We start from the raw sequence: 12,379 nt of genomic DNA, 5'->3' as shown, positions 1-12,379 counted from the left end.
GTGCCATTTCTTTGGAACATATATTTAAATAAAAGACTATTCAATATGTAACTCAATAAATTTAAAAGTGGAACGATTCGATATTCTGGTTCAAACCGGTATTGTTACATATATAATGACGTGATTGGAGTCTTTATTGGCATTAGTACATAATGTACATTCTCAAAAGGCACGCCTTGCAATCCATAAAGCTAACTGGTAAACCCGTCTTAGTTTAACACGACTTCATAGTGTTTGAGAATTGAGCGGGTCGAGGACAGGACCCAAAAGCGATGGCAGAAGCGAGCGAGTCAACCCACACTGTTGTGACTTTGGACGGCATCGTCCCATAGTAATTTTCTCAAGAAGCTTTTTTTCACATTTAGATGAACAATTGTACCACTGGTTGAAAATGTTTTATTGTTAGCCGTTTCAGCACTCTGATTCAACGTTGTTGAAAGAGGTAAGTTAGTTGCCTATTAAGTCGCGTGCCCGCCTCACTCAACTTTTATGCTATCAAAATAACATGTTCCTATAGTTTAGGATGACAACTGAAAACAAATAAATACACATTATTTGTATGTGCATTTAAAAAAATGATAGAGAAGCTGGTAGTTAACAGGCTGGCATGAGAAAAGACTGTCTACAAGATGCTGCAGTGTCTTCTGACAGAACTCCATCAGATGTTCAACTTGAAACTGAAATAGGACTTGATGGCTTACAAGATCTGCTCTATTCATTGTTTATGAGTTAATGGGGTTGAGACCTGTGCAATTTCTTCCATGAACAACTCAGGGCTTCATGGACACTGCTTTTTGCCTCGCATGGGTCTTGCTGTATCAGTGAAAAAGGTCAAAGTCTTGTTGAGAGTTAAAGATTAAGTCAGGATGGTCAAATCGAAACAGATAGAATACAGTAGCTTCTTAAAACAAAATGAATGATAATCATGCATACATATACACTCAAATATACGGTATCTAAATGCTGGCAGTGATTATAATAACAGAAAATGAACTGCAATTTGAGTTTATGCAAGCCTCATCCACTTTATGCTTGTCCATACACAATCTGCCGAGTGTCAAAAGAGAGTCACAAATCTTGACACCAGCCTGAAGAACAAATCGGCTTATGTCAGCCTACTGACAGCAGAGAGGGAAGACATGATGGACAGATAGGAACATTAAAAAAAACAAATCCAAGTAGGCCCAGAGGTGGGAGAGGTGTCATCGGGTGAGTTGTCATTGGAAATCATTCAATCATCCTTGAATTTAATGTACTGTGACCACTCAGCTTGTTTCATTCTCATGCATATAGTTATAAGCACAAGAGCTGGGAAGAATGCATCAATTAATTTGAATTTAGAAATTGCATGAGCTATTAAAAGTGTGTACAGCAGTTAGGCATTTAACCTCACATTCCTTGAGATTATTTCTGTCAGTCAAATAATTAATGTTGCCTGAGGCACACTTAAAACAAAGCAACTCTCTTTTTGCAGTGAGTTAACTAAAAAATAAAAATCCCCTCCCATGAATTTGATGTGCCTGTGGTTGATATGGGCCCAGTATTATTTTCTTATTTTTCAAAATCTTACAGGAAAATTTAAGTAAAGTTTTCTGGTTCTGTTGGCAGATATTTTTTCTTATTTGAAGTAATTATTTTCTTATTTCATTGCATTTTTCTTAAATTTTCTACTGTCTTTTTTTTTTTTACTGTGGAATTGTCATTTAGCCTATGTTAATAAACTAGTAGGTTTTCCATATACCGTAGTGCATAAGAATAATGTAATTGATCTTTTTTTTTAAATATATTTTGTCAAGTTATTAGATATTAGATAAATACTGACCTACTATTCGACAGCATTGCTTTTCAAGCGCAATGTGGTCAAAATCAAGAAGGATCATTTATTTTTTGTTTGCTTTGTTTAACAGTTCATTTGGATCTGATTATAGAAATGAATGCAATCGTGCTTGCCAATGTTGAAAGTCAAGTAAGGCTGTAAAACTGACAGGGACATCAAATTATCCTCAGCACAGCCTCATAAATCCTAGGTCATAAAAGTCAACCCGCTTTTGCAGGGTGAATTGCACCGTGCACACACAAATTGTCTGAACATCGAACTTTTCATCTTGCCATTAGTGACGACCACTTTCAGTTGGCCTCCTATTAAGACTAATAGAGCCTAAATGTAACAGCAGTTCCGCCAACTACACACCCCACTGTTCCCTGCTTTCATTTAGTACATTCCAGCTGAACCAAGCCAAAGTGGCTCCATATGTGTATCACCCACCACCTGCTCCTCCAATGCTCCCTGTGCAATTTCCTGATGATGAATCACAGCCTGCTTGGTCCCCTTCAGCATCCAAGTCAAGTGAGAAGCCTTCACGTAAACAATATGTAGACACGCAGGACTTAGTTTACTTCGGCGGCCGCAGCTGAATGCAACAAGAAATCAGTTATCCTTGTGTTATGTTTGGCCTGTTATAGCTTCGTATATTCTCTGGCATCCAGGTCACGGTAATGCGAGTTTGTGTTTTCATAACGGACAATATCCGCAAAAGTTGAATTGAGATAACTGGAATCTTCACGGTCGTCGAGGAGAACCAATGTTCCGTCAAATCAACTTTTGCGGATATTGTCAGGAAATGTGTCTTTCACTGCAAAACAAAATTACTCTACTTACTACACTCAATCACGACCCTTTTTTGGCTCTTTCTTCAAATACTTACAAACAATCTACCATCGAACATGTCCACATCATACATAAAAACTGAATTATTTCCCAAGAAAAACAATTGTCCCATAAATAGTAGTGTGCAAAGCCGCTCTATGAGAGCCAGTGTACACAATGAGCCTGACTGTAGCCGTTTCTTCGGGTTACAAAATTGTCACGAAGCCATACAGTTGTACAAAGTCATCAAGTGAGAACAAACGTCTCCGAGGAGCACACAGAAGGAGCCCTCTCATGGCTGTTGCATGCCATTGCATCAGAAATCTCTCCACATGACCACAGCGTGGCCATTTTCTCACCCTGTGCATAACTATTGCGAACAGATGCCTTTGCATAAATCAATTCATACAGTCTTAAGGAGGGGCTAACACACACAACACACACATGGTGTGAGTGCTCCTCCTCACAAATGTAAATCATTATTGGACTGGATTCTTTCTGCTTTTTGGGAACAGATTGGGGGAAGCTCTTTTTTGTTTTAGCGTGATAAGTGTGACCGGTGTACTAAGCAAAGTCCATCGATTGAGCTCATGATTTGGTGAGCTTGGTGATGAAAGGAACCCTAAACCTAATAAACCTTACTTTAACCACATCTAACACCTCGCACAGCGAACATTTTATTTTCAAACAGAAAACAGTTTATAGCATTTCGTACTGTACAATATTCAGATGACATACGTTTTAATTTTTTATTTTTTAACCCGTGGGTAGTATTTTATTTTGAAATGGCTTGGTCAGAATCAACAAAAAGCCAAAAAATGGTCACAATAACGCCTAGGGAATAATATTATAACATAAAACAGTGCCGTTGCTGTTTGCATTTATATTCATCTTTGCCTCTGCAGGCAGATCATTATAGCAGTCAAATGACATTTCATCACATTTTGAAATCAAAATAATCCCGACAAATAAAATTGCAACGATTCAAAGTCCAATGCTTTTTAATGAGTGGAGATCTTGTTTTCACCAAGAAAGACCACCATTTTGACTTGTGACGTAAATGTAACGTACGTTTGGAACTGTCCATGCTTTTGTCCATATTGTGTCATACCTCGCCATCATTTTTGCCCGCTAGATGGTGCTAAATAAGCAGGATAAAACAATGAATCAGGCACTGCACAGTGACGTCCACAGAACTGTGAAACAGTGCTCAGCTACATTGCTACAAATAAAACAAAAACGGTTGTTTATTGTATGGTTTATCTTTTATTCCCAATTTCACCTTAAAATGTGTAAGGGTGGTTAAATCTCTTTTATAATCACTGAATTCTGGTAGGTGCCTCTCTGCAGTTACACTCATGCACAATCCTTTTTTCCCCTCCATTTTTATTGCTCTCATGTGAGGATACAAAAACCCATTTGCCATGGTTAACAATGTATGTCTCTTCATTCTCATAGTCGCGCACGTCCCTCCGTGATGGAGTCATATAGTTCATCAGTGACAGCCTCATAACATCCAGCAGCGCTGTTAAGAAAATAGATCTTTTCTCTGGGGTTTTGTGACTTGTAACCTTCCTTCTGGAGCTGCATCTTCTGAATCTTAAAAGTGCCTAATAGTGAAGCAGAAAAACAATGTTGTGAGTGTTTTCCCCCCCGTGTATGAGTGTGGTTTTACTGTTTAAGTATCCACTGGTGTCTCACCTGTCGTGTCAACAGCTGGCATGAGCCGCAGGAAGACCGGACGAGCGTAAGGGGCAAGGGCTTCTTGGACAAAGGACAAGAATGCATCAAAATCAAAGAGGCCTCCTGCATGTGCTATTGCTGCCATACATGCTCTTCCCTCCACACCTGTAAACACACATTCACAGGTTGTGACAAAAAGCGCTTAATTTATTATCTTAAAGTGGAAGTCAACCCAAAAATGTTCTTTACAATAAGCTTTAGAAAACAGCTCAACCATGATTGGTTGTTAGCTGAGCCCTGAGCAAATGTGCACCATTATTAGTCAACAATAAGTGGCAAAATGGCTGCCCCAAGAGAAGCATTTTGCTGCTTAACTCATATTCCACAAATGCAATATTAATCACAATAGCGTGTTTAGACTAGTGGGGGCTGCATAGAGTATATTACAGTATTGTAAAAAATAAAAATAAAAATTGAGGTTGACTTCCCCTTTATAAATAAAATTGGTAAAGTCATGTAGCTATTGTATAAGTTGGGTCAAAAATAACCTAATTTAGGTTAAAAATAAAATTGTTAATTAATTAGTAGGGAGCATTCCACTACTTGACCCAACTTGTTGAGTTGTTTTGAACAAAACAATAAATAAATAAAGGGTTATTAATGTTAACATAATAATACTATTATTAACATTTAGCCACCTAGCATTGTAAGAGTGAGAACGTACTTAAAGTCTGTAGAAATTTATGGTTTTACAGTCAAGCAGAGTCAGCAGTTATTGTTCAGTTATCCCTTCTTCAGTTGCATAAATATTTTTGACATATCATTTGGTTGATTTCTTCCAACATATCATCGCATTTTGTCATTGCATTGTGAACATAAAGCCACGCCACTCCACCTGGCACACAAACTCCATAGACGGCGACATCGGTGTGTCCCAGCAGGCCACTGAGGACTCCTTCCACCTCTGTGGTGGAAACATTCTCCCCTCGCCAGCGAAAGGTGTCACCGCAGCGGTCCTTGAAATACATGTAGCCGTAATCATCCATCACCAGTACGTCACCTGAGAAAACAAGGGGACACTATTTATTAGATTTATTTATTTATTTATTTATTTATTTATTTTTTACAAATTGTTATTCCAAAAGGGAAATATTTTTTTTCAGACACAAAAATAAAAGCAAGTAGGCCTATGGACTTTTTTGGGGGGTGTGGATTCATCGCCAAACAATATATTGAAGTGCCAATTAAATTAGTTGTTAGCATGTCATGTCAGGTTGAATCCTCCAGGTGCCATGCACTCATAAACACAGACAAGCCTTGCGGCCATGTCTTGATGCACACTATAAAATCTAAATCACTGTGACAAACCGCTTCACTAATTCAATAACCTATTAGGGCTTGGCTGGAGCCATATTGGATAGTTGATGGACAAAAATGACAAAGTGCATCATGCCTGAGACATAGACCGAGTCCCCCATCTTGAAGACATTGTGTGCAATTTTCTGACTGCTGGAATCCTGATCAGCATAGCCATCGAATCTCCTGAGTGGATCTTTGTCATTGATGCAGCCCACCAACATCCCTGGTTCACCTGGGAGTCAACATAGGTTGAGATAAGTTAATTGATGTTTCAGTATTTTTACTGTTGCGAATGAAAGGAGTCCATTTTAAACCTCGTCAAAGCTTGTTGTGCATGCAAATAGTGAGTACACGTATTCAAGGCTACCAGGCTGACAGGTTATGCAGAGTCCCTGTGCATCTCTGAGCAATTCTCTGCTCTCTTCCTGCAGCCTGACCAGTCTGATGGGATAAAAGCTCGGCAGGATGCGACTGCTGAAACCACATGCGCCCACCTGAACAAGAAACAACATAAATAATGTGGCATATGACTGAAGATAAAGCCCAAGCCACTGCAAAAAAGCCATGCTAAAAATAAGCAAGATTTCCTCAAATTTATAAATGTTCTTATTTTAAGCAAAAAAAAATCTGCCAGTGGGGTAAGCAAAATTAGCTTGGCAAGAATTCTTAAAATTTGTATATAAATCTAGCACCTGTAAAACAGTAACAAGTCTTAAAATTAGAAAATCTTGACAAAAGATTGAGTAGAATTTGATTATTGCAAGCAAGAATTTCTGTTATGTAAGAAAAGTCTACTTAAAATAAGTGGTATCTTTTCATGAGTACAGATTTTTTTCTCTTAATTTGAGAATTGACAATTTACTTGGAAATTTCACATAGCAAATAAAGCTTAAATTAGGACATATTTTCATGAAACGTGTAGTGCATGGCTGTAGCAGTAGTGTATTTAAAATGTGCTTGAAAACAAAAACGGCTCAAACTTTAATTGCCATGTTATTCCTTAATTTCTCAATTCAGAAATTGTGCAATTGATTTCCTCTTAAAATAAGAAAAAAAAAGTATTGCTCTTCCGCTGGTCATTTCATGTAAACCATCATTTGAGCTTGTTCTGAGTAATTGTTTTCTTAATATTAGCTGTCATGTACTATTAAGAAATGTTAGGTATTTTTCCTTAATTTGAGAGCAATTTTCTAATGCAAAAATTATTTTTCAAGATTATTTTTCTTGGGGAAAAACATTTTTGATTTTTTTTTTCAGAAACAAGTGTTGTTGTTTTTTACTTTCTCCCCAAAAAAACACATTTTGCTGTGAGAGTGAAATGCAAAGAAATGCACCTTTCCATCAATGTTGATGAGGCCGCAGTTGCACTCTGTGGCACCATAAAATTCCCCGACATGTTTTATTCGGAATCTCCGAACAAACTCCTCCCACACGGATGCACGGAGGCCGTTACCAAGGGCGACACGGACCCGGTGATGTCCTTCAGATGGGTGAACCGGCTGGGCTAAAAGGTAACGGCAAATCTCTCCTATGTATTGAATTACCTGCGCATAAAGTACAAGAGTAGCAAATCTATCAAAAATCAAAGATTTTTTGCAATTATCAAACAATTATCATTAAAAATGACATAATATACTCACAGTGCAGCTGTGTTTAACACAATCCTCCCAGAACCTGCTGGCTGAGAACTTTCTTCTGATGACAACCGTCAGACCAAAGAGCAAACATTGACCTGCGCCCATGATAGTCCCTGCAAGTACACACATTGGACTATAAAAGTTTCATGTTGTGAATGATAATTATTTCATACTACTATAGTTTTCTTTTCTTTTTTTATCTTTTTAAAAAAAAATAAAAATAAAAAACATGGTTCAATTGAAATCCAACGATTCATTGTTTGACAAATGAATGTGCAAAATGGACTTACCTGCAGAGTGATATAGAGGAAGGCAGTTGTAGATGATGTCATCACGTTGTAAACCAAAACAATAAAAACCTGATGCAGCAATACGGTAATACCTAACGTAAGAGGGAAAATGTTGTTTGAGATCACTGACAAATCTGATTAGAACCTTCATCACATTCACTTTTCCTAGCATCAAATAATTAAACCACAAATGCCTGTATTTTTTTGGTATTGTAATTTGGGTTTATTAGGCATCTTATAGAAAATATAACACTGTGATACTGTAAAAACGTGGTAACCTCTACCATTTTGGTCCTCAACATTCCACTAAAACCCTCCAGGGCACGTTTCTGTGAACACTCACGCCAACTCACCGACTGTGCACCACCACAGCTGCTTTTGGCATTCCTGTTGTACCAGAGGTGTAAATGTAGAAAAGTCTGTCTACATGCAGTGAAAGGGAAGATAGAGGAATATAAGTGAACCCATCATAAACCTTTCAAATGAAAAGGGTTTCAAATGCAAATCTTTTCATCCGTAAATCAATCAATCAGTTTGTTCAGAGTTCTAAACCCAATTTTTTATCTCACCGAAACATTTTAGATATTTTTATGGGCAGAAATTGCCACGGGCATTTTCTAGCTTCTTCCAGATATTCTCACAAGAAGACATTTGTGTGGTACTGCTAGCAGACCTCCCCCATCATTCCTTGAAGGAATTGTTTCTCTGTCAATGTTTCTGACAGGCTTTGCAGGCAAAGACTCGACAAGCATTACGTTTGGAATGTTGTGTGGGGGTGAAAGGTCAAAATTAAAGGCAAACATTATCGATATGAACATGTAGAAAGCAAACAGGAATCAACTTGTCAATGAATTTCAACGTAAACAAGAAACGAGAAAACTACCTTCAAGATCTTTTGTAAAGTAAAAAAAAAAAAAGTTTAAAGTGAGTGTGCGTACGTGCATCCATGAATGTCTGTGTGCATGTTTGCTCTGCCTGCAAAAACTTGCTTAACAAAATAGAGATTTTGCAATCCCAACATTGTGACATGTATAATATGTAACAATATTAGGATATGGCACCGCAATCAGACCATCAACTTGATTCACACTCACGCACATGGCTAAAGACTCACCGTTGAATGACTTGTTTAGTGTGTAATTTGGCGGATGCTTCTGTGACTGTGCTAGCATGTTATCCAGATTCGCAGCTTTGAGACAACGGAGCTTCTCCTCATCTGCCTGTTCACCACTGCAAAATGTAACCATGTCGCAGGGCAGGGAGCCTCCCACTGCAAACACAGCTGAAGCAAAAAACAAAAAACAAAGTCATTATTGTTGACTCATTATGATCCTCACTTTATGTGCAAACTAATGAAATCCAGTTCAAGAACTGGATGACAAAGTTTGTTTGTGTTGTTTGTGCCATGGCGCAAATGCCGGCGGATTCTAATTTTCGTATCAATAGGAAATGCCTCACACGTTTTCTAATTTGGCAAACCGGTCTGCGCAAACTGGGCGGGCACAAGGAGAGTGTCCAGCCGATTGACAATTTGGCGGCAGGAAGTCGAATTAAACCGTATGACTTCTCAGGCTATGAAATGTCATTGACTTTATGTCTTAATGTATTTCATTTATAAATATGTGAGCAGTGGGCATCAAACCTGTGGAAGCATTGTTTTATATTGTATTATTTTAACCCCCCCAACCCATCTTCCCATTAAGTGCCATTTTGACAGGCATCCTGCTGCAATCAATGGATACATTACATAGGATGGTTCGACTGAGTCGGTTTAAAAATATATATATGCAGTTCAGATAATGCATGGAATTAATAATTAAAATAAAAAATAGCAGCATAACATGGGGCAGTAGAAGGATAACTTTTCAAAAGATCGTTTAAAAGATATTATATTATCAAGTCATGCAGCCAGTGTATGATAGGAATGGGCAACTGGCAGCCTGTGAGCCACATGTGGCCCCCGACCACACTCTGACTGGCCCCTTGATTCATTTTCACACACACACACACACACTTGTACTTATACAATTGTGAGGACATCCATAGACATAATGCATTTCCTAGCCCCTTCCAATCAAAAATGATTGCCTACCCCCATTCCTTACCCTGACCTCAACCATAACCCAATTCAAACCTAAACTCTAAAACCAAGTCTTGACCCTCAAAAAGAGGTCTTGAGTTGTGAGGACTGGCCAGAATGTCCTCACTTCACAAAAATGTCCTCAATCTGTTGGTTAAAGATGTATTTTGGTCCTCACAATGTAGTATGTACAAATATAAATAATACACAAGCACACACAAACACGCACATGGTGGGTTTAAATGTCCAGTGGGGCCATCTCATTGACATAATGCATAACCCCTTTCCCTAACCATAACCATCAAAAATGATTGCCTACCCCCATTCCTTACCCTAACCTCAAACATAACCCAATTTCTACCTAAACTCTAAAACAACGTTTTGACCCTCAAAAAGAGGTTTGGACTCATGGGGACCACCAAAATGTCCCCACAAAGACATGTGGTACCCACAATAATAGTACAAACACAGAAAATGGTCCCCATGATGTAATATAACCCTCCCCACACACACACAAACACACAGAGACACACACACACACACACAAAAGGTTTTTGTGTTTGTTTTTTTGTTTTTTTTACAATTTTTTTGTTTAGAAACCCTAAAAACAAGTATCCAGAAAATGCTGATTAACATTTAAAATAGTCTATATTCATAATATTTTTTTGTCATGGGAAATGAAGGTAAATGTGTAAACACACACACACACACACACACACACAAAATCCCAGTAAAAAAAAGGGGGGGGGGGACAGCAAAAAAAAAAAACTGTATGTGATTATTTAGCTGTTTGCTTCAAACCATTTGTTGTTGGGTTGGACATATACACAGATTTTGTCGATATTTAAAATAGCATTTTTGTTATACGTGGTTGGGAAAAGCACGGTCCTATGTGGCCCCTGATTAGCACTGAGGAAAAATTGTGGGCCCCCTCCAGCATTTAAGTTGCTTATGCTTGATATGGCAAAATGTATTTTTTATTTTTTATTTTTAAACTGCAAAACTGCCCTTTTAAATTAATTTCTCTAATGCAGTGTCAGTATTTAAGAATTATTCATACACCTCTTGTGTTGGTTCTCATTCGATCGTGCATGTACCTAATGAAATGACCTGTGAGTGTATGCTCTACTTTCCCACCTTCAGTTAGTTCGCTCCCAAACACCAGAGCACGAGCCCCGCACACACTAACACAGTGCTGCAGTGATTTCAAGCGCAGGTTGCAGTTGATGAAAGCGGCTTCCACTCCCACCATGGCGAGGCCCAACCACAGGGCCACCAACAAAAGACGGCTTTCCATGTACAATGCCACCACGTCCCCCTCCGCCCAGCCTCGTGCCAGCGCCCAGTGAGCCACAGCATGACACTGTTCCTGCAGTTCCCTGAAAGTCCAGACCTGGAAACAACAAAATCAGAAATTCATGATACGAAAGCAAGTTATCATCAAATTAGGCCTGATGGCTCATGTGCTGCTGATGAAGATGCACTTTTGTTGATGTAGTAAAGAAAAATCATTTGAAATGTAATCACCTCTCCAGTGGGCTCATAGATGAGTGCTGGTTTGTCTGGGTGCTTTGCAACCGTCTTGGCAAACAAGGCAGGTATCGTTTTCCTTTCTCTGGCATTTCGGTACATCGCAAACTTCACTCGCAGTATCACAATCAGACATCTACCAGAAAATGATGGAGGAATGTGAGAACATTGGAATACAAGAAGCATAGTTCAGATGAGAGTTAAGAGTATATTACAAGACGTCTCTTTTGAAGGTGTGTAGAGCCACTTGCACGAACTTCCAATGGAACCTCCATGCTATGAAGATTCCGAACGCAGCCAACATTGTGCTGAGACATGTCAAGGGGAGCAACACAAAAGCCCCCAACACAGTGAGGCAGCCAATGACAGCACTTAGAGGATGCATGGTGGTAACTGCTAAGACACAATCAGATGTCAGTCACTTACACAGCACGTATCTTGTAATTCCGTGGTGAAAAAGATGCCCACCCGTTCAAGTAAAACGACTCTGAAGGAGTTTTACCGTCCGATGTTTGCAGCTCACTTGTGTGAAGCAAAATGTCTGATGAGCACGCTGACAGAAGAGCAGGTTGGAGCAATGAGCCCGACGTCACAGCAGCTCTGGCTGACTGCGATTTATTGCCTTCAGGGCACAACCATGTCAGTCATTCCTATTTGTCATTTCTTACTGTCAGGGTTAAAGCAAAATCTGCTCTTAGGACAAATGAAAAGGCACAGACTGACTAAGAACATTTATTTTGCAAAAGGAGAAGAATGTCTTTTGGCTCCTCTCCTCTCAATTTATTCTCTCAAACAGAATGTGTTTTACAAGCTTTACAATTTGACACACTTTCGCAAAAGAATTCCAAAATGTGGGCAAATTGTCTTGGTTCTTGAAGTATATAATGTATATTTAGTATTAAAGTGTAGTCCAAACAGAGATAAAGATTATTCAGATTTTTTGGTGTATTTTGATTTTAAAAATACTGATAAATAATTCTGGTTTTAAAAAAAATGGACGTAATTGGATTGCTAAACCAATAACTATCGGTGCCAATGCAACCCTTATTTCAAGGTATCATACTCACGACAGCTGCCCTCATGACCGTTTTACGGTCAGGAACTACAAATTAGAATAATATAAAATTGCCATTCATTTTGTGCGATTTGAAGG

General features: G+C 38.7%; 1 protein-coding gene across 1 annotated transcript; it reads right to left on the bottom strand.

Annotated features, from left to right (window-relative positions):
* Positions 1 to 3,896: 3,896 nt before the first annotated feature.
* Positions 3,897 to 11,614, bottom strand: LOC144055142 (long-chain fatty acid transport protein 1-like). Its single transcript, XM_077570869.1, has 13 exons — positions 11,442 to 11,614; positions 11,224 to 11,362; positions 10,834 to 11,089; positions 8,731 to 8,898; positions 7,970 to 8,039; positions 7,617 to 7,708; positions 7,330 to 7,439; positions 7,024 to 7,233; positions 6,057 to 6,183; positions 5,784 to 5,921; positions 5,226 to 5,390; positions 4,349 to 4,495; positions 3,897 to 4,257 (listed from the first exon to the last, which is right to left on the bottom strand). Exons 1-13 carry the CDS (start codon positions 11,609 to 11,611, stop codon positions 4,100 to 4,102), a joined length of 1,950 nt encoding a protein of 649 aa, XP_077426995.1. The 5' UTR covers positions 11,612 to 11,614; the 3' UTR covers positions 3,897 to 4,099.
* Positions 11,615 to 12,379: the final 765 nt, after the last annotated feature.

This window comes from Vanacampus margaritifer, chromosome 7 (assembly GCF_051991255.1).
Source record: "Vanacampus margaritifer isolate UIUO_Vmar chromosome 7, RoL_Vmar_1.0, whole genome shotgun sequence".
NCBI lineage: Eukaryota > Metazoa > Chordata > Actinopteri > Syngnathiformes > Syngnathidae > Vanacampus > Vanacampus margaritifer.
This window is presented reverse-complemented; position numbering and strand designations above follow the sequence as displayed.